We start from the raw sequence: 22415 nt of genomic DNA on the forward strand, positions 1-22415 counted from the left end.
TTTTTTTTTAGTGTTGCATTTGTTAGCTGTGAGAACGTTATATTGTGCTTGAAGCCACCCTAAGAAAAATAAAGCAGGCAAGCTGGAGGAATTAAGTGGTCCCTAATATCACTATTTTACAGAGGTTGTAAGCTATATGCTATGTTTTTTCACCTGTTGGACTCTAGAAGGCATGGAGAGATGATAAAACTAGAAGTTAAATTATACAGTAAATTACTTTAGGCTACATTTTTGTTTCCATTAGTTTGGCAAGTTGTGCTTTTTGTCCATTGAACAATCTGACAGAGACACTTGTGGCAAAATGCTGGGGAGCTTTTTTGGTTATGATGAAATTTACAGAAGATTTGGTGGTTTATTAACTTTGCGTCGGGATGATGTTGCAGTAATCTGTCTAGTTTGTTGCAGACAAACGGACATAATGTTATATTGGAAATGGATAAAATCAGAGGTAAGCTTTGAAATAACACTTCCTTTCAATGGCGTATATGCAGTATCTGTAACAGATGTCAATTTATACAAGGATGAAAAACACTGGAGAAACACTAGGCCGGCCAAACAGACCCAGTGCAGCATGTAAGAGGATGATTCTGGAGGTGAACATGGCCAGAGTCATGGAGGGGCTAGGTACAGTTCAGAATCTCAGTTATTGATAGTGCAATAGTGCAGACGTATCGGCATCTAAAACTGCAATATTTTTTGATATTGCATGCTTTTAGAATGGTAGTATTTCTGTCATGTTAGTACATTTCCCATCACTAGTGAAACTCGTGTGTGTTGACAGCCAGCTCTTGAAGGATGTTAGACAGCAAACCTCTTGCTGTTTGGCAACCATGATCCTTTGCAATCTATATTCCTGACAGGCTTTGCTTTCAGTCTTTGCTTTGAATGACAGTATGCATAAAGAGGCTTCTGTTGAGAGCTCTGGTAGAAACACATAGTTATCATGGAAGCATTTAAGAAAATCATTTTTTCCCCAACTCCCTTGCTCCATCTCTATGTTCTGTGAAGAGGAAGAAGAATCCAAAGGAGACATGCTATTGCCAGCATGCTTTGCTTTGCCTTTTTTTTTTTCACCCCTCCATCCCAAATTACAGGGGTTGTAATCCTTGTTCTGCCTATGTGCTTTTCTGTGCATTACAACAGAAAGTGCATGTGACTCAGTGCTCAAGATGATCTGACGTTTTCTCCAACGTGAGTAGCTGACACACGTTCTGTGCTGTGCTTTGAAACCTGCGTGATCTATGCAGTTGTCCTCCATGCATTTTTCATCAATGCAGCTATGTTTGAACCATTAATTAATTTTTATTTATTTTTAACTCAAATTCTTATACTGACAAAAGCCCCAACTATGCTACTGTCAGTACAGCTGATAAAGGTATCCTCTATGTAAGCATTTGTTTGACAGACTGAATCATATTTACAATCGTTTAGCAGCTTTTGCTGTTTTATCTGTATTGATATATGTATGCAAATGTCATCACTTTTTACTCAGATATTTCACAATTTAAATTTGCTAAGAATGGGGAACCAGCCTTGATTCCCAGCCAAACTTTTTTCTTATTCTATGTTCATTCTTATATGTACTACTACTAATTATATTTTAAGAAATCAGAGAATATTTGCTCTTGTATATGCTGATAATGATAAGTTTTTTTCTTAATACTTTTGTTCTTTTCATTCTGAATTTTAAAAATCATTTATATAAATGTACTCTAACTGGATACAATGATAGACAACAAATTATCTAAAGTCTTCTAAAAATTTTTGTGTTTGTACAAGTGATTTTGTCACAAAGCCTCAGAGCCTTACTATTCATTTTATTGATTTCTGTTATTTTTACAGAGACTTTTGTAGGGCTAGTTTTGAGGTTTTCTGCAGTGGTACCACATGTTCTGTTATTTTTGGCTCTGCTTGAAGTGGCAGCGACACTGCATGAAAATATCATAGGCTCGGCAAGCAACTTCGGCTTTGGATAAATGACAAACTTAAATTTCATATATTATAAAGATTCTTCCTATCAATTTCTGTTTAAATTTAAACAAAATTAATTACAAATTTAAACAAGATATTTAAAGAGATATCTTTTTATATCTATAAAAATAAATTTATGAAAAATATCTAATGCAACTTTCTCTAGACAACTTTTCTCAGCATTTGGCTAATCTTGTCTTTAATACCTGTCACCTGATACTTTTGAAAAGCTTTGAATTATGGACAGACACTTTCCCTTGAGTGGGGTGAGAAGAATCTAAGAATCCCCCATCACACTCCTCCTTACCAATGTGTTTGAAGACTACTGAGAGAAGTTAATTTAAACTCTCACTGAAGGCAATATAAGCTAAGGTGTCTTGCTAGCTGTTGAAAAGGTTGAGAAGCCCACCTGGAGCTAAGATTGTCAGTTAATTGGTCTGTGTTTAGGGGCAGTAGCTAACAGATCAAGATTATAACTTTTCACATTGCTTCAGCTCAGACAGTGAGAACGCATCTGTCTACATCCTTGCATTTTTAGCAGATGAGGAGTAGACCGTTCTTGGTAGTAATATGCTTCAATATTCTGATAGTATGTTTTGCTTCTCATCAGGAATGATATTTTCTATCAACAGATATAAGTTTAATTTTGTAATCTGGTTCTCGGTCTGTTACTGAAACTGTGAAAATGTGAATGACTGTACATTACCAAATGCACTGAAACTGTCATTTAAATAACTAATATTTCTAAACTAGTGACACAAAATCAATCAAATACTTCTAAAATATTTTTTCCAATGTTTAAATGGCTATATATTGAAATGCGCATTCCATAAGTTACAACTATATTGCCACAGCAGGAGGATGAGGCATAGGGTGGTCACAGGATTCTAGGGCATTGGTATTCAATTAATGTATTTTCTTTTTTTTCTTTCTTTCTTTTTTTTTTTTTTTTTTTTTTTTTTTTTTTTTTTTTTTGTTTTTTTTTTTTTTTTTTTTTTTTTTTTTTTGGGAGTACTCACTTCTGCGTGCTTATTGCTGCTTATATAAATAGTTTTGCAAATTTCTCTAAGCTAACATGACACAGAAGTCTTAGAGGAAGCAGACAGATGTCCTCTCAAGCTGTCATTTTGATAAGGTGATTTTCACCCAAAGGGTGTTTTAGCCTAACTCTGTTTCAGTTATTTCTCTAGCTATGTCTTCAAGAACAAAATTTTAATCTATGGTCTTTCAAATCAGAGCAGTAGGGTTCCTAAGGTTTTCCAGCTTTTAGTGTGTAGTTTTATGATAAACTTTTATTTTTATTTTTTTTCTGTTGTTATGCTACTGCAATTTTTTTGTGGCCCCCCAAAGAATCCAGATTAGAATTAATTGCTTTTTTGTTTCTTGGCATAACTGAGAGACCAGAAAACTGCTTTGTGGATTGCCTACCCTGCTTGAAATATCATATAAATATCATTGTTGTCAGCCAAACAACAAAAATCCTACTAAGTGCATCTAAATGTGTTGGGTAAAGGAATGTATAGTTATAGAAAATCTCTCAACTCCATATATGCTTTCAAGCAACTTACACTGGATGACAAGCTTAAGTACAAGCTTGTACAAGCTTAAGTAATTGTAAATCTTAAAGTACGTCCATGATTTAAAAATATCAGTTCTTACGTTAAAAAAACAACCCCACCAAAACAACAACAACAAAAAAAACACACACACACACACACCCCAAAACAAAACAAAACAAACAATCAGGCTGATTTTGACAGGTGAAAAAATCAACACATACCTTCCAAAAGAAATATTTACAGCAGAAATTTATCCAACATGTACATGCCTCTTCACCTCATGAAAGCTTGTAGTTACGTAAGTGTGTGTTAGCTTTTTTTAATAAATAAGCGTGTTACTACATACAGAAAGGTTAGCTCATTCCCAGTTAATCAAAAGTAAACATTCAGTGAGACTAATCTTTTGAGTCTGTGGTTTATTTTGAACTCAATTCTATTAGAAATTACATCTTTTTTTGAAAATAACGAATTTAGCTTAATTAAGGGTACAACTGTAGATACACATGAACTGTTTTTAGGTAGAAAGGAAAATAGAACAAAATAGTATTATCTGTGTAAAATTGGATGTTTGAAGACATTTTTAGAAATAGCAATTCAAAAAATTCTGTTATAAAAATTGTTAGAATTGATTGCATTTGGCTGAGAGAATTATAATTTAATATCGCCATGGCTGCTTTTATTTGTATTAATATATTTTTGGGATTAGTTTTAAACTGTTTTTAATGAAAGGGTGTATTTCATATATACCTGATTTTAAACTACAGCTGAAAACAGCTTATAGCGGTCCGTACTGTTTCATACTAAAACTTCCCATTTTTAAAGATTTTAATGAGTGCTCTCTTCCCCTTTGTGTAGCAACTGATTATCTACACTTTGATTTGGAAATCTGTGATGCAGTCAAAGCCATAACAAGACCTGTTTTACTCAGCTCCTTCCAGCCAGTACTGTTGTGGCTCTTCAGCCCTACCTCAGCTGCAGCGGCAGGGCTTTGGAATACCTGTTCCTTTCTGGCGTTCTCACCACTGTTATTTAAGCATCTGCTTAATACCTGCTTTGCTTGAGGTAGGGAGGCACAGAAAGTTTTAAGTGACCTGCTCATACAAATAGAAATCCCAAGTTTCATTCTAACTCATGAACCATTCTTTCTTGTTATAGGTTAGAAATTCTGGTGTGTGTGTGAAGCTTGAGTGTCAGCTTTTCTTTGGCACTTACTACCTTTATGAAAAGGGAACGTTCTTTATATTCTTCATGGCTGTTTTTCAGCAGTGTTTCCTGTTTTTTGAGGGCTGCAGCGATCTGGGCTATAGTTATGCATTTATACCTAGTCTTTCATGACTTTTGTCTGGTTTAACATCTGCAAAATTCTTGCCGCATTGCTTCCACGTGCATATCCGAACGAGTGAGGGGAAAAAAACTGAAGACAACTTTCTGGGAGCTGAAAAGCGTGTACCAACAATTCTGATGCAAATGTTGTTTAATCCAAAACAGTTTTACTCTTCATTATATCTGACTACCATGGCAATTAAGATCACCTTTTAGCTACCAGTATGAGGATAAAAGCTCCAATGAGCTTCCTCAGTCCAATTAGTATTGAATTAATTGTTTTGAAGACATATTAAGATTCTACCCTAATGCATATGATGATAATGGAAATGAAGTTCTTTGCATAGTGTTCACAGAGAAAAATCAGATGGGGATTTACATTCTGCTTAAATACAATCATCTATAGGACCAGGGTGAAATTTGATTTCTGTCATCTTCACAGCAATTTTTCTTGATTTCCCCCAGTTTTTTAAGCTTCATTTATATCTTTTGAAGACATCTTGAAAATGGGAGAAAAAAGGAACAAAATTACTATAAATATTTTTGTTAATGTGGGTCAAAACAGCTCAAGAGAGATGCAAATAGATATGAGCATTGAGTGAAAGATAAAAAGAAATGAGAAATTAAATTTTAATCTCATCTTTAAAAATTTTTATAATGGAAAATTTCTTTATGAATACTGCATATGGTACCCTGCAAGCAAATTAAAGAAACTACATGAGGTAATTTTTTAGAGAAAAGAGTAACATGATGAGACTCAGTGGAATCATAGCTCTGGCATATTTACAGGTACAGAAGAGAGAACAACTGAGTACTTTCCTCTCAAAAAATAGGCTTCTTGGGGACTGTTTAATTAACAGTAAGAAGTGTTAACTTCAAGCATAATATTCTATGCAAATTCACCTTTCCTTTTACATGGATAAATTATTATTCCAAAATATATTTGCCACTGTTACCCTTCAAAATATCTATGCTATTCCTTATTTCAATTGCTAGGTAACATGTTGTCATGTAGAACTTCAGGAATTTCTGAAATAATTCAATTAGTTGATCAGCCAGCTATTTCTTGAATGTAAGCTTTATCCAGGAATTGGGTAATAAGGAGGAGAATTGCATGTAGAAGTGTTGCAAAATGCAAGTTTAATGGGAGATGATTATTAAATTCTGTCCCTATGGAAAGATTTTTTTTCTACAGTTATAGAATATAATTTCCAATAGAACTGTTAAGATACTGTCTTCACAAGTGTGTTTTCTGAAATTATTTAGGAGAGAATACCATGTTGATGAGCCTCTTTGTACTGCAAGCTTACTATCAAATATCAAAAAAAAAAAAGTTTTTTTTAACTGTAGTGTACATAAAACCAGCTTAATGAATTCAGTAATGTTTATTTGTCAATATATATCATAATGCATTTTCACTAATAATAAATTTCCATATGAAGTGCTACATTTTTCAAATAAAGTGCTAAGAGTTTTAAGCTTCTCACAAATGTTAGCACAATGTTGCAACCCAATACAATCATTGCAGCTACGGATAGTTTAAACTGATGATGAGGCAGTGTATATTCATAAGGATAAGTTCTGTAATACCCCAAAGGACATTTGTTTTAATGATAAAGGCCTATTTCTTCCTCTCAAACATATCTGTCCAATTAAATTAACTCTAATTTATGGCATTGATTTCAGTGGTGCTTTGTTAGTGTCCATTGTGTAGTAAGAGACTTTATACTTGAAATTGCTGGTAATTGGTAGGCTGTGTAATCCACAAGGAAAGGGTTTAAAAAAATTCTAAACATATTACATTTAATCTTTTAGAAGTGCAATATAAACAAAGGCTCTACTTTATTTATAATTTTGTATCCAGAGTATATGTATTTTTGTTAAAATCAGAAAGTTGAAATGTTTTTTAAAAAAATTGCAGGATGGACAAGAAACATAAAAGTGCAAGTTTGCAAGTCTAGAATTCAGACTGCAAAACTGTAGAGACATTATTCAATGTCATATTCAATAAGGTGAAAGGTATTATGTAGTAACATTTGTCTTCAGTATACAGACTATGCCATATAATTCTTGTTAAACTGTACCACATAAAAGATGAGTTGCATGAGCGCTTTCAAAAGCTGAAACCAACATATTTCTTTAGACAATGAAGTAACAAAGTAATAAGAAACTAGAAACTTTGTACAAGAGTCAAATAATGAAGTAGTTGCTCTCTACCAGTATAACCAGACACGTAACTGTATCAATGGGGGCATTTATATTCAAGGTCATTGGTTGGACTCTGGATTATGAATTAGTTCTAAAACTATGTGTTATTTTCTAATATCTTCTGTATCTTTTGTAAGCATTTAATCTATAATGATTATAGTTGTGAGTGAAGTTTTCCCTAGCCACGTTCAGGCTAGTTAGGTAGATTTCAAGTAAGTGTTGACCTCTTAGGGTCAACAGTAAGTTTTTCTTGTTGGAAACATCTCCGGCTACCCATCTTAAGTGTTGGTAACTTTTAATGTCAGGTTTGTTCAGGTCCAGTATTTGTCCAATCTGACTTCAAGATGATTAATAGTCATGGAAAACCATATAGATTTTGTCAGAGCCACTTTTGAATCCATGTAGAAAGGATTCAACCAAATGAGCAAGTTACAATGTGACAACTGCTGTGGCACTTTTCTATATGTACATCCTTAGTAGGAAAATCCTGAAATAGCATGATTGGCTTTCCAACACCTATTGCAAAATTTGTTTCACAGAAATGAGGTTTAATAAAGAACTTTTGAAGGAAGTTTTTAAAAGTAGATGTGTAATGCTAAGAAATTAAGTTCAGCAGTGTAGCCTGGACTTATTACTACTTTTTCTGAGAATAAATGTGTGATAAAAATTAAGATACACTGACTAGGCTGTCAGGAACTGGCCAAGAAATTCTGGAAGCTATTTGATGACAGATAATTGATTCCCATCTAGACATACTGCTGATTTTGCTCTGGAATAGAATGTGTATCTCAGTTTTATTTCTTGCAAACTCTGTAATACCAAGTGGTCAGCTAGAGGAAGTCTCGTTTTGCTTAGGAGGAAAGGCGTGCACAGAACAATTCCTCTCTGGCAAATATTATGTTGTCTGTCACAGAGATTTCTTTGTTCACTCTTTGACTTTGTTATTCAAACTCTTAGGAAGTTGAGTTTTGCATATGATAGTTCAACAGTATGAAGACATGAGTGTTAAATGCCTATAATGGAAGTGATTGTCTTATGTTGCTGGTCTTAGAGAATAGCAACCCTGCTCTAATTTTTTTTGAGCTGGCTAACTAACAACACTTATCGTCTGGAAATACGTTTAGAAACATTTATGTCCATTTCAGATGACCAGAATTGAGAAATGGACAGTTATTTAGAGAGAAGAAATTTTCTATATATATTATGTTCCTTTCATCCTTTAGAGTTTGCCAGATTACTTTTTTGTTTTCACTGCTGCTTTCTGTGCATTCTTACAAAGAGGGAAAAGTCTGTGGAGCACTGTAAATTTAAAGAGATCAGTAATAGAAAAATCCCAGCATCCCTTTGGCTGCTACTGATTCTGGCACCGAAATCTGAAATTTTTCAAGACCTCAATTAGTGTAATATTGGATATTGCTCTTAGAATTGTCTGAGGACTTTGAATAATTTCAATATAAATTGAAGGAGTTCATTACTATAAATATATTAGTAGTCTGTATGTGTGTATATGTATGTATATATATGTGTGTGTGTGTATATATATATGCCTACATACTACTATGTAATACTAATATTGTTTTAGAAAAAGAAGAAAATATATGTATGTCTCAGCAAGAAAGTGTGAGAACTTCCCTTCCTCAAAAATGTGTTCTCAGGACTTGTTTCCTCCTGAAATATTGTTAGTTGATAGTGTTCAGCTATAAGCAATTTTTAAAAGAAAATGACTTTCTTATGCTAAAAGGATTCAGGATCATGTGCATTGTCTGAATATCTGCTGATCACTTGAATTAGAAAGTTAATTAGTACTGTAACTGAAATCTAACCTTCAAACAGTATAAAAACTTGATTACATATGTATAATTGTTGAGGTATCTATTATATGGCCTTTTTTCTTTCATTTTTGGAGTTGCACCATCTTTTCCTTCCCACATAGAGTCAATGTCTTCCCATTTGTTCCTAAGTAATCTATATTAAGGCTTATTTTTCTAAGTTTTTCATGAAAAACATCCTTGCAAGGGGCATTAGTCCATTCAGAATAAGGCCACAGAGGTAATGCTGATGCATTTCAATTAAATACATTCGTGCTAAAGTAGACCTTGACCATTGTGACATTATCTGGAAATGAAAAAGTAAATGCATTTCAGAACTTGTTCTCAATAGCCTGCCAGTACAACAAAGCACGTTTTTTAATTCTATTAACTTTACAAAAGGCTGAGATCAGGTTATTGTAAACAATGAGCTTAATTGGTATGTGAGCAAGGCTTTGCCTTGTTTTGTAAACTGACATGGGGTTTAGGTTCACTTATCAGTCATACTGTCCTAACTTTCTCTTCTTTAATTAAAAAGCAAATAATAGTCAGGAGATTGTCTTCCACTACAAAATGATGAGGAAGACTGCTTCCTAAAGATTTTTTTATGCAGACAAAATGAATATAGCAAATGAGTAAATTGCAAATATGATATGAGAATGCAAATACACACTTTCTAAAAGCCACTGAAAATTGACCTTTTAAAAAGAATATATTACAATTAAAAATTCCTGTACTAATTATGAATAAAAAGTTGTCTTTTCTTAAGTTTGTGTAGGGCACTCAGCCTTGGAAGAGCTGTGAAATATTTTGGCCCTTCTGCTGTTGATATGTGATTTAAAAGTACTTGAAAGTTCAAAGTGGAACAGTATAGTGCAAGATGTGAAGAAAAGAATAATTTTTAAACCATTTGCAGAAGAAGCGGTCAGGTAGTCGAAATGTATTACCTGAAGCAGTATTTGGCCAGACTTTTAGTAAGGGCCCTAATTTATGAAAGATTTTCTGGGAAATTCCTGTACTTTTTTGTCCAAATGACTGTGGAATGGTTATGCTTTTATTGGTTTAGATTACTTTACAACTAATATATTTGTAATAATACATGTGCAAGATGTTTTGCAAATGAACAAGATCATGTGGGTCTTGTTTTTACTAGAAAATAAAAGCACAGCACTAGAAGTTATGGGCATATCCCTTAGTAGTCTTCATCTGGTCAGTATGGATAAAGAAAAGTGAAGGCAGAAAAGTGCTTCAGAAATAAGGGACTGTTCCCGGGTGTTCTCCGAGACCTTCCTCCTCGAGCACTGACTGTGAACCCGAACCCAAGAAACTGAATAGGTTGGAGGTGCATCGTATTTTGGATACACGGGGTGAGCTGTAGTGTGGTGACCTCAAACGAAGTGGCATTTCTGTAGTCTATTCTCCCAAATGATTTAAGCAACTTTAAAAGCCTGGGCTATTTTATCTAGTCAAAAGTGCTAGCCAGTACAGTAATACAGCGCAGCTTTTACATTTTGTTTAAAAATATTATATGAAGAAAAATTAAAACAGTCTAGTCATACTTTCATCACATATTTTCTAGTATATGTTTGGCTTAATTTCTAAAATATATTTGGTCTTTTGGAAGGAAACACTTCCTCATAAAATTTGAAGGTCATATCTGCACTACAAGACATTTGAAAATAAAAAACACTTTCTCAAAAGGAAAGGCTTAGTTTCCGATTACAGATATCCAGGAACTGTGTATTTTCTTTATTCTGTAACTTGCACAGCAGCGTAAGTGCCATTAATTGGTTTCTTCTTACACTGTCATTCACCCTTTTGCCATGCACCCATTTTAAAGATACACCATCAAAAAGGTGTTGCAGATTAATACTTTAGGGAGAGTGGATTGGAAAGGTCGTGTGACTCCCCTCCCTGATCTCATGTGTGCTGTATCACATAATTCCTTTCTGAATTCTTTTTATTTCATCCTTAATGTCTTTAGACTTTATTCCCTCAGTCTTATTTGGGAATATGTTCTAGAACATCATTTTTGATGGCAAAGCTTCTCTGTCTAACTCTCAGCCTGTATGTTCCCTTTGCCAGTTTGTAACTATTCATTGCTGTGCCAAAGCTGCTTGTAAACTTCTGTTGCTCCTTTTCTCTCTTTTCTCTTGGAATGTGGTCTCCTACTCTGCTTCGGATCAGTCTTTTCAGTGATTGTTTCATGTAGCCTAAGGAAATCATATTGCCTTAGGCATTTCTCACTTGAATCCACTCCCCTAGTTATCATAAATGCTTTTCCAGTTTTGATTTGTCTCCCATGAATGCAGTGACCAAACTTGTATACCATGTTTAAATCCAATCTTAATAGTATTTCATAAAGTTGCACTAGTTGTTCTTGATTATTACTGCAAGCAGAGAGTATGCTCTGACACCCCTCACCCCAAGCCGTAACAGACTGATCAGAGTGATCGTTTACCGCTATTTCTTTGGTCCTCTCTTCATACTGACGTTGTCAGTCATTCTCTGATAAAGAGCTTGTGGCTTGCACCAGAAGTTATGCATGATCATTTTATTTGTTATTTTAATCTATTGTTTTATTCCAATACTTACGCATGTTCTGATCTGAAAAGTTAGTATTTCCCATTTGTATGTCATCTGTTATTATGCCAAATTCTCTAATTAGAATATTAAATTAAGGACAGGATTGGGGAGCTCCGTTGTGAGCTCTCAAGTGTTAAAGCTTCCTTCCAGCCTTTGTCATTAGTTGAGTTGAGTCTGCTAGATCTCTTACTAATGACCATTTTTTTTGAGCTTTCACTAATAATTTAATATGCCATTACATCAAATGCTGAAGACTAGATAAATGAGAGAGACCTTCTCTAGACAAATAAAGTACAATGTATCATATTACAGAAAGTATAAATTTACTGTTATATCTGGAAGACCTAAAATATTTAAATAAGTATATATATTCTTTTAAAAATATATATATAGTCATCTAAAGTAGCAAGTTAAGTTTCTAGATATTTACCATTTGCTTCTACCTCAACTGTGAGTACTTTACATTAACCAATCTAGCATTAATCATACATGCTCAATTATCTATCCTTTCTTTGTTCCGAGGTTAGTACTATTATCTGCATTAAAAATGAAGTGAAATATTCATTCACCTTGACCGTGTTGAGATTGTCCTAGATCTCTTGCCATAGTAACCAATTTGCTTGTAATTATGTCTTTCCTCCCTCTTTGCTCAGCCTTTTTTTACGTTTAAATATTCTATTTTAGGTACTATTTATTATAGTTTATCAAAAATCTCCTGTTTTAAACCGGCAGCCTAATTAGAGTTACTGATAAGAATTTCATGTAGTATAGTAAACCTTTAACATATGTAGTCAGATTTTTTTTATGATCAGTTTATGTGTTTTTATTTATAAAAACAAAACCTAAAATCTAGAGTGTTGCCATTATACAGAGCATATGTCTATTTCTTAGAAGCATTCATAAATGGCTGCACCTAGTGCCAGTTTTCTTCATATACTTTCATGTTACAGCTCATTTTAATGCCATTATCTCTTTCCCTTCTATTCTCTTCCTTGATACTGGTCAAAAATTACAATCAGGTTTAGTTCCCACAACCTTACAGTTGCCTGATCATCTCAAACATGGCTTTGTTCATTCATTCTATCATTCTTTTTTCTGTCTGTGCCTCTCAGATGGCTGAGGGCTGCTCAGCAGTTTAAGAAATGATATTGTTATTCTATAGAAGTGGTAATGTATTTTTGTTCTTGTTGAAAGTGGCCGCAATCAGTTTTGTAAGACTGGCAAAATTGGAAGGTTGTGGGACCTGTTAGAAGATGAGTTTAACTGTATCCTCCTAAAAAATGTGCCTATTTTCAAAATTGACTTCATATGCTAAAACAAATCTGCAGTAGAATGTTAGTGTGAAATACAAATGAAAACAAGACAGGCTTGTAGATATTGCACCAATTAATGATTATGAAAATTTTTTGCCTTTTGAGTTGCATTTAATACCTATAGTGAATCTGCCTCCTTGCTAAGACTTTAGAGAGCTAGTCATAAAATGGAGAAAAATGTGCAAAGTGTATTGTGCATACATGAATATGAATATGCTTGCTGTCTCCATGTAATGCTTGGTCCAACTTGGGAAAGAAAGAATGAGGAGGAGGAAATGACTTGTGCCACATCAAACACAGATTTGTGTGTGCAGTGGCAGATACCTAGAAAAGAAATAGGAGTGTATAATATATTTCCATTGGCCATTTATGTTGGAAATAAGTTTCTCCGTTTAGAAACTTGTTTTGGCTTTGTTTCTGATTTGTGTCTACATGTTACTGTAGGAAGTATAAAATCCAAAACAGCAAATCAACAAGACAACTGTAAATATCTGAAATATCTCAGCATGAACTGCTGGGATGGGCTGAAGTTTCTATTGAATATTTTTTAAGAATTTTAATGAAGACTGATTAAAAATACAATTCTCTCTCCAGTGCCCATTTAATCACTTGACAGCTTTAAGATGCAATATTGAGATCAGCTGTATTGTTTCACTTTTAAGAGTTAAAAATCTCTGTACTATGCTCCACAGTTTCCTTCATTCATGTCTCTTTCTATATTGTATCTTTTGAAATTCCAAAGGTATGGTCTTTTTTTTTTAGCAATTAGTAGGTAGAAGAGCACACTCAGCAGAAAAGAAGTGGGAAGCTGCATAAACATTTATGAACTTCTTATGGAATTTTGACTTCTTACGTAAACTGCCAACTCTAATTAATGTTGAAAGATGTAATTTTTCTAAGCATAAAATATTCTAACATGTTAACTACCTCTATATGTATTACAGCCATACTTACTATTCATTAAATTTTGCAGAACAACTTGGAGTATATTAGTTTGGTCACAGTGTATTTACAGATCTTTGATTTAGAAAACAGATTTAATGCAGAACAAAAAATAAATCAATGAATAACCCTATGTGCAATAAGGAACACAGCAAAAATAATTATGGGTATGCTTTACACCGGATTCTGGCCGGTAGTGTGTAACTAGGGGACCTGATTTTACTACTTTTGCATGAGCTTAAAGGTGTTTTTTAGAGTTTTAGATTGAATCTAGTTATAACTAGTACTTCAGAGTCTTCTGCTGCTTGCTGCTTTTGCTCTGCTCCTTTTTATGTTACACTGAAGATAACTCTATTATATGTTGGTTATTATACGTCAGTGTCGTTTAAACCATTATATATAACTTAAATTTGCAAAGTAGTTCTGCTGATCATCATGTAGAAATCTAAACCAGGTACCGTTTTACAATTGGATGTGGTCCAGTAAATATAAATACATAGATCTAAATTCTCCATTACATTAAAAAACTGCTTTTTAACTTGAATATCTGAGGGTTGGATCTCTTGAATGTACCTGAAGCCTTCTACATTTTTTGTATGAGTCAGGTAGAAGTGCTTTACTAAAATGCAAATCTTTTGCATAAAGTAATTATCATCCTACTCTGGTGAAATTTATATTAACTTGAAGTCCCAAGATGTGAATAAAATGTCCACCTCCCACTTGTTGAGTCTGGTCTGTATTTAACTTTGTATTTTTACATAGGTATGTGAGCAGAGCAAGAGTCATTCACCAACAGTTTTGTAATGTATTGCAGTATTTTGACTTCTATATTTTTGTATTGGTACCTGCTGCTGTCAACTGTTATTAACAGAACAAAACACAAAGAAAGTTAAAGACTTAAATATAGAGAAAGTAGTCTTTCTACTGAGCTTTGCTTAGTGCATTGGGGCTGGTTAGGACTACAGATTAGCTTGCATATGAAAAAAACAAGAGAAAGATTTATCAGAAATACCATTCAGCTTTTAAGAAATTTTGTGCCATTGACTTCCACTGAAATTTTTTTTCTTGTTCTTTCTTTCCTTACCTTCACTGAAGAAAATCTATGGTATATTGGTATACTTGTAGCCGTGTAGTATATATTGTATGTCACCTGGCATATGGAATAGATAAAAAGTAAGATTCAAAGAAAATAAATGTTTTAAGGATTTAAGGCATCATAAAAGTAGGAGGAAATGTTTGAAATATTTGCAGTGCTACTATATATAACTTTGTGCTGTTCAGCTTTATCAGATTTTCCACATGTATTGATTAAATTAAAAAAATCTCTTAAATTAAAAAACTCGTTCTACTTCAGGGAAGACATAGGAGTTTTAACAGTGAAACAACAGTCATTCATCAGCAGCTGTCTATCTGTGTACTGAAGCTGTTATCTTGTGCATTATTGATGACATCTCTAAGTTGAAAAAACAGTAGGACTGGCATCACTTTTGCTTAATAGAGCATCATACACAAAACAGACAGTGATAACTGAAGAACTGACAGCATCCATTATATTTAAACATACATGTCTCGTATTTGGAACTGTTACGTAAATATGACACAACTTTTACTTTTTTTTTCTCCTCTTCCATAGTCTGACTTCAATTGCACTGAAATTAATTTTATTTTTCTCCTATTTTCAGAGGGTGATGAGACAGGAGTGATGGATAATCTGCTTGAGGCCTTGCAGTCAGGAGCAGCATTCAGGGATCGCAGGAAACGAACACCAAGAAGCCAGGGTAAGGAGAACCCCCAGCCCTCAAAAGCTTAGTTCTGAATTAAGTAAGAAAACAAGTGTTGAAAGTGTGATGGCAAAAGCTGTTTTGCAAAGACTTGCAACAGTTTTCACTAAAAGTTGTTCATGAAGCTGCTGTGAAGTCTCAGCAGGCTGTTTCTTTGTGATCACAAAATTTTTACCTAATAACAGTATCTTCAGTTAACTGTATCAACTCAAAAAAACTTTTATAACAGGAGTTCCTGCCATGTTTGAAATTATCTTTTAAAAAAGTCATTGCAGTTTGAGTGCATGTATGTTAATCTTTAAAATTGTAAGTATAATTAGTTTGATTTAGATGGTGCTGTGAAAAACATTAACTTCTTAACACCCATAAGAATTTAGGCATACAGCTGATGGTCTTTTTCAAGCACTGGTTGTGGGCATATTCTAGTTTGGTTAGAAACTGTAGTCATAAAAGCCAAATTACAATGAAGTAGCTTCATTTTCTCGAGGCAATAGTTTTGTACAGATGTAGTCTGAACAATTGCTGCTTCCTGCAGGTTTGATTTTGATGAGAAAATCTGAGAAAGGGCTAAGCAACTACAGTTTCTGCTCCTCACTTCCTCCTTCCCTTACAAATTGCATACAATTTTTAATTGGATTTGCTGTGCACTTACCTTTTTTAAAGTCCACAATAGTATACAGTATTTTACAATCTTTTCATTCAAAACGTAACTTACAGCAAACAAAACCATCTTAACTATAATTTTCAATAGTTTTTTTAAATATGGCGTAAAATCAAATGCTTTTATGTCAAATATATGCTGCTGAAGATTTGAAAAAGTGATATTTTTTAAAAATAGCCAAGTATATCTACCTCATGTCCAATAAACTGGAGTTGACTTTTTTTTTTTAAATAAAAGCAAAATCTACTATCCTCTTTAATCTAGCTAGCAAGTATGTAATTTTACTAAATTACTTCTAATTTGGCATATGCCTGATTTTGCTTGAAAAATGTGAAATGTGTTACATGGTTCATACCTCCTAGGAAATGAGTTGTGCTACACTTTCGATGTTGTTCTTCACAGCTTATTTCGGTGCTCATCTCAGAACTGAAAGAACTAATATTGCACCATTTATTCGAGTTTTTATAGGTCATAACTAAAAATGAAACAAAATATATCCTTTGTACCAGACACTTTGTTTATGCTACATCTGTAGCACTGAATTTTAATGTGGTCTTTATATAAAGTTGACACAGTGTATCAGCTGTAAAAACGCCCAACAGTACTTGCTATATATGTAGCCCTATTAAAGAAATTTTTTATTCCTTTCCATAATAAATGACATAACATACTGTAAAATCATCTCAGTTCAGTTCTTCATTTCTCTTTACTGTCATGCCGTGAATTGGATCTCATTATTTTGTCATAGGGTAACCTGAAAGTGCAAGCTTTAGAACACTCAATACTATTCTTTATATTTTGTTAGGATATTTTTCTAAGGATATTTGGTTAGTACACTTTTTTAAATGACCACTAAATTTGACTTCTAGAAAGCAACCTTTTTTCCTGAATTTCCATTAAACTTCAATCATCATCATTCTGCAAGTAGATTTTCTGCAAAGGAAAAATCAAATCAAAGGGAAAGAAAATTAAGAAAAAAGATTATAGAGCTAAGACCATAGACTTTAGCAGTAGAAATTATGTCAATCAGTTCCATGTTGACGAATTTCCATGTTTATTTTCAGTGGAGCACATTGAAAGCCTAATACATTTTATCTCACTTTTCTGAATTTTTTTCCGCATGAATTCTGCCATTTTCTTTGAAATCCAAATCACTTCTATACGGCAGCTTTCAATTCTTTTAGCTCTTTCACATGTCTTATGGATGTACATAAAAATACTTCCAGTCTACATTTAAGTGTAGCATTATTCAGATGTGAGCAGAAATTTTATCCATTTGAAAATGAGAAGGCTTTTTCAATATAAACAGTGTTCAGTGTCTACCTGGATGCTTTTTGTAAGGATTAAGAAGCTGTAAAAGACTAAAAATTTTTGGTGATATTATTAGTCCTGCATAAACTTAATTGCATTTTCTTCGTTCATCCTGCAGAATGTTGCCATCAGTTTTTCACTGTGGGACCGTTGCTGCGGGTAGCCCTTAGGAACCCTGCTCTTTTTTACAGTTGAACTCTTTCCCTCCCGTCCCCCCCAAGCAGTATTAACATTTAGTCAGTGCAGACATTTTCTGGTGTCTTGCCTATCGGGAGCTCTAATTTAACTCTGCTCTGTGGGAGCAGGGTAGAAAGAGGCTGACTCACTATTCCTGTTCCCCACTGGACAGGGGAGCTTTGTGTAGTTAACGCTGGGTTAATAATTTGCAGGGTCCTGTCAACTTGCATGTTTCCTTCAGGATCCTATTTAGGTACCATATTTCTGGGTGGTTTTATATTTGTGTCTCCTATGCTATTAGTGTGGAGATGCAGATTTTGCTAGAGGAGCCCAGCAGTAACACTTCTAGTGTCAATATGATGTAGCAGCTCAACTTCTCCAGATTTGGAAATGTAGTTCTGGACTCCGTCAGGTGAACAAGAGAAAAGGAGCTAAATACTCTTCAAACAGAAGACCTGAACTATAATTCTGCCCCTCCACTGCATGATTCGTTCCATGTTTAATGTTACTTTTTTAAAAATGAATCTATTTGACCTGCTCCTGAAAAGGTTAATGCAGAATAGGTGGGCAAAAGAAGAGGATGGCAAGGGAGTCACAACAGCGTGACAAACACCTGCAGCTTGAGGTGGGATTTTTCACCCAGTGATGACAAAGAGGATTCCCAGGGATCAGAGGGGACTGTGCAAAATTTACTGCAGCTCCAAAAGCCAGTTAGATAACTGAAACCCCAGTTTGTAAGTAGTCCCCTGAAATTGGATTAAGGAGTAACTTGTCTACAGAGGCAGAGACACTTTAAAATACTACAGTGACATCTATAAGCAGTGATTAAGAGGAAAAAAAAAAAAGAAACAGACATGATGTTTACAAATTTTTGTATCTCTCTCCAAAAATGCCAGGGAAAATGAGTTTTCTCTTTAGTACTATAAATAGACTTTGAGTGTTCTCAGGAGTTTCATGCAGTGAGGATCTGCTAAGCCTTTAACTGCAGACCTCTTAGGTTCCAATGGAAGGAAGACAAAGCACACGCAAGGTATGGAAGGAAGAGGATTGGGGATTTCTGGGCTTGCTGGATTGCTTGGTTAAGATTGGCAACCGTACAGCAAATGATATAGCACTGCCTATACTTGGTGCACCGTGTAGGAATTTCTCGTACATTATTCATAGATTGCTGCACTGCCTCAGAAATTGGCATGCATTTTTGACATACAGAAAAAAAGTGCTGTTATTTCGGAACTTCGACTTGTACAGCAAAGTTCTGAGCTTAAAGCTATCTTGGTAGCCATTGTGGTCTGAGAAGAGAAATTGTTGTTTTCCAGCTGTTTGAACATAGATTTCATTTCTTTGTCAGTTCTAGCTTTGTCATATCAATGGTTTGTTTCATTTTTTTTTTCCTAATTGAAAATCTAGTGAGAAGAAAAAACAATTATTTACTACTTGCAGTTTTTTTAACTCATACAGTAAATTTGCTGCTTATTTTCATGGATGTGCTCTAGATCTCAATCTTATATTGCAATCTTACTCTGATTGCACCTACTCGTGGCAAATGAAAACAATTGAAAAGGGAGAGAACAGTTACAACCAGGGAGAGAATGGCTACAACAAAAAGACTGTAAAAAAAAAAAAAAAAAAAAAAAAAAATTGCCCTTTGTTATATTTGCTTCTTGTGGTTTCACAGAGTAAATTTAACTCAAAGGAGCAAACCGTAACATCACCACTAATGACATTCTTGCTCAGTTTGGCCAAAAAGGAAAAAAATACGATGTACTAAAGCAGAAGCTTCTGCAGTGGCACATATTCATTGCTAGCAGGAGGGAGAGCAGGTTGGATGTAGGAGGGATCTTTTCGTTTGGGTGACTGTAGGTGTAACTACCTCCAAAAGAGTATCATTCTACCAAAAATCTCTGTCTAGTCAAATAGTTGTTTATTTATTTATTTATATTACAAAGTTGGCTGGCCTACCTGTGCCCACTCGGTCATGTGTTAATCTTTAAAGAGTATGAGATGGACTGAATTGTTAAGATCCGGAGCTAGTGAAGGAATTGTGCTTTGTTCATCTAGGATGATAACCTTAGGCAGGGCCAACTGCTCAACATTGCAGCTTTCCAACTGGACAAAAGATTTTGGAGGGAATGTACAGGCAGGTTAGAAAAAGCAAATCTCATTTTACATGTGTAACTTGTTTTTTCTTTTTTGAAGAACTTGCAAATGGAAAAGCTGCATTTAAATGAATTACATTTATAATTACAGCTTTTTTGTGTGTGTGTGTGTGGGGGGGTCCTAGCAGAATCTTTCTATCCTCAGATCATGGAAATAATAATAAAAAATCCCTATCCCCCTCCAGCAGTTTTCATTTCATTGTAATTTTATGTATAACTTGACATGTAGAATTTTCGGCTTGAAATACACTTTGGTGTGATTTCTCTCTCTCCTATGCCTGTTACTGTATCTTCATTGTTTCTAGATACTGGATTTTAACTCTGGACTGTCTGCTTTCAGTAGATTGCTTTGCCTTTAGAGGCTGTGTGTTAATAATTAGAAATTGGTTTCTAGAAATTTTGCTTCCTCTTTGAAAAATATACTTTCTTTTCTACAAGTTTGCTAATATTGGGATAGGAGTTTAACAAAGAAGGGTATTAGGGTGGCATTCATTACGCAGTACCAGTTCAAAGTGTGTGTCCAGCTGTACTATTACTCCAATTATCTCTGACCTTTCTTTCTAGCCTTGGGGTATGAGATTATTAAAAAAGACTGATTCAGGAATATTTTTGCTCTAATACTAGTTTAACTAAACTTCTGTGCGCAGTTAACTGTTTTTATTAGGGTTTTTCCTTTCTACTAAGCTGTGAAATCTTTTGCCATGGAATTAAACTTAATTTTTTCAGAAAGTTTAACTAGTGCCCTTTCCTACATACCCAAAATGTTGCAACTGCAATGGCAGCGTGTGCCACTCTTTCACTACCAGGAAATCATAGCTTTAAGGTACATGGACACATTAGAGTATTTACTGAGTCTGCTTAAATGCATGTTTTGGGTTATTTTTAATACTTTACATCAAAATCAAATCAGCAGGTAGCACAACAGTAAGATGCATACCGGGCAAAATTTAGTAACTGTTTTGTGAACTTGATTTAGCTGAGAATTGCTTCATAGTTACCATAGTACATATTTCCATTTTAGTGTTATGCCTTGAGAGAGAGAGAGAGGGAACAAACCTGCTAGTTCAGTATTAATTTGACTCTGTTATGCAAGCTGTCTGAAATGGTGCCACCATTTGTTTAGCTTCAGTAAGATTAAAAAAGAAAAAAGGAGGCAATAGAGTATTACTGTCTTTTAATGACTTCTTGATAATTTTCAGTTTATGTTCAGACTCTTAATTTAAATATTTATTATTAAATATTATAAAAAAGAGCATATATTTCATAACAATTCTAACTTTTAACCCCCAAATTCCAATTATATTTTTAGGAATTTTGTGTCTTGTGCTTGAAGATATAGCTCTGTTTAGAATTGAAATCTGACTTCTATATTTACTGTTGCATTAATTATTGCAAATAAAATTTTGAGAGTCATTTAGGTTTCCAGATGCAAGATCCTTATTTACCAAAAACATACTAAAATAAAAGTCTTCAGACAGTCAAAAAATATTCTATTAACTGAAAGCATTGTTTATTATTTTGTACATGGCAGTTTTATAAACTGATTTTGGATATGCTCATATCTGGATGTGAACTGATGAGAATATTTATCAGTGTAAAAATCCCCAGATACGCTAGGTGTTTTTAATGAATCAGAGGTTGTGCTTAACTAAAGTGATTTTGACTCATCTTGATGACATGCTGTTTGACTGAAAGACAGCAACATCATTTGTTATGAAACTAAAAATACCTGTTAGACTATCAAAATGCTACTCTCAAGTTTAAAAAGAAATAGATCAATATATACTTTAAATGCATTTTGTCATCTTTTTAGACATCTCATGGTAAAGAGCTAGTATTTTTATTGCCATATTCGGCTGGCATCTCATAATCTTGTTGTTTTATCTTGAGACGTTCAATATTTAAAAGCATATTTAGTGGAGAATTTTTGCTTACAGAGAGCTATGGACTTATGAGACTACCACATATCTAAGTACTTCAGAATTATCATAAATGTAATAGCAAGAGCTAAACAAGAATCACCAATAATAAATTTGCTTTTTATGCTATCAAGGCATTATTGTGAGATTTAAGTTTGCTTTTATCACTAAATATAAATATGGGTTGTAGAAAGAAAACCTATTTCTAGCACTGTTCAAATCTAGTCTGAGCAAATTACTTAGGTCTAGAGAGCTCCATAAGTAGTCCCAAAGCTATTTAAAAACAGATACTTGTTGTGTAATCTGTTTCTACTGTATATGCATTTTAACTTACGATTCTTGTAATTAATCTAGATAACATTCTAGTGGGTTAGTATGTAAGCAGCAGCTGTAGTATGTAGAGTGTTTTGCTTTGCATTTGAGAAGAGTTCTGCTTACAAACAGGGAGAAAGAAAGATGATAAACATGGGAAGAAAGAGGGAACTAAAGCTGGATATAACCTCCAGGCTTGGACTCAGTTTTTCAGTTTTTTAGATGGACAGCATCTTTGGGCAGAAGGGAATTAATAAGTTGTGAAAACACTTCACAGCTTTAAGTGAATTGGTGTAAAGACAAAAATTCAGGAACTGCATACATTTGAATAATTGTTTTCCTGTTGTTTCCACCTGTGTAGGTTAACTTTCTCTGGAGAAAGTATTAA

The 22415-nt window shown here is 34.0% G+C and overlaps 1 protein-coding gene across 1 annotated transcript in view; it reads left to right on the forward strand.

Moving 5' to 3' along the window:
* Window positions 1-22415, forward strand: part of DIAPH2 (diaphanous related formin 2) — a 234430-nt gene that overhangs the window by 149854 nt on the left and 62161 nt on the right. The window contains exon 27 of the mRNA XM_085319734.1: window positions 15393-15488. Within this exon, the coding sequence (XP_085175860.1) occupies window positions 15393-15488 (96 nt within the window). The remainder of the gene's footprint in view (window positions 1-15392; window positions 15489-22415) is intronic.

The sequence above is a fragment of the Rhea americana genome, unplaced genomic scaffold, assembly GCF_003343005.1.
Source record: "Rhea americana isolate MKP2758 unplaced genomic scaffold, rheAme1 scaffold_6, whole genome shotgun sequence".
Lineage (NCBI taxonomy): Eukaryota > Metazoa > Chordata > Aves > Rheiformes > Rheidae > Rhea > Rhea americana.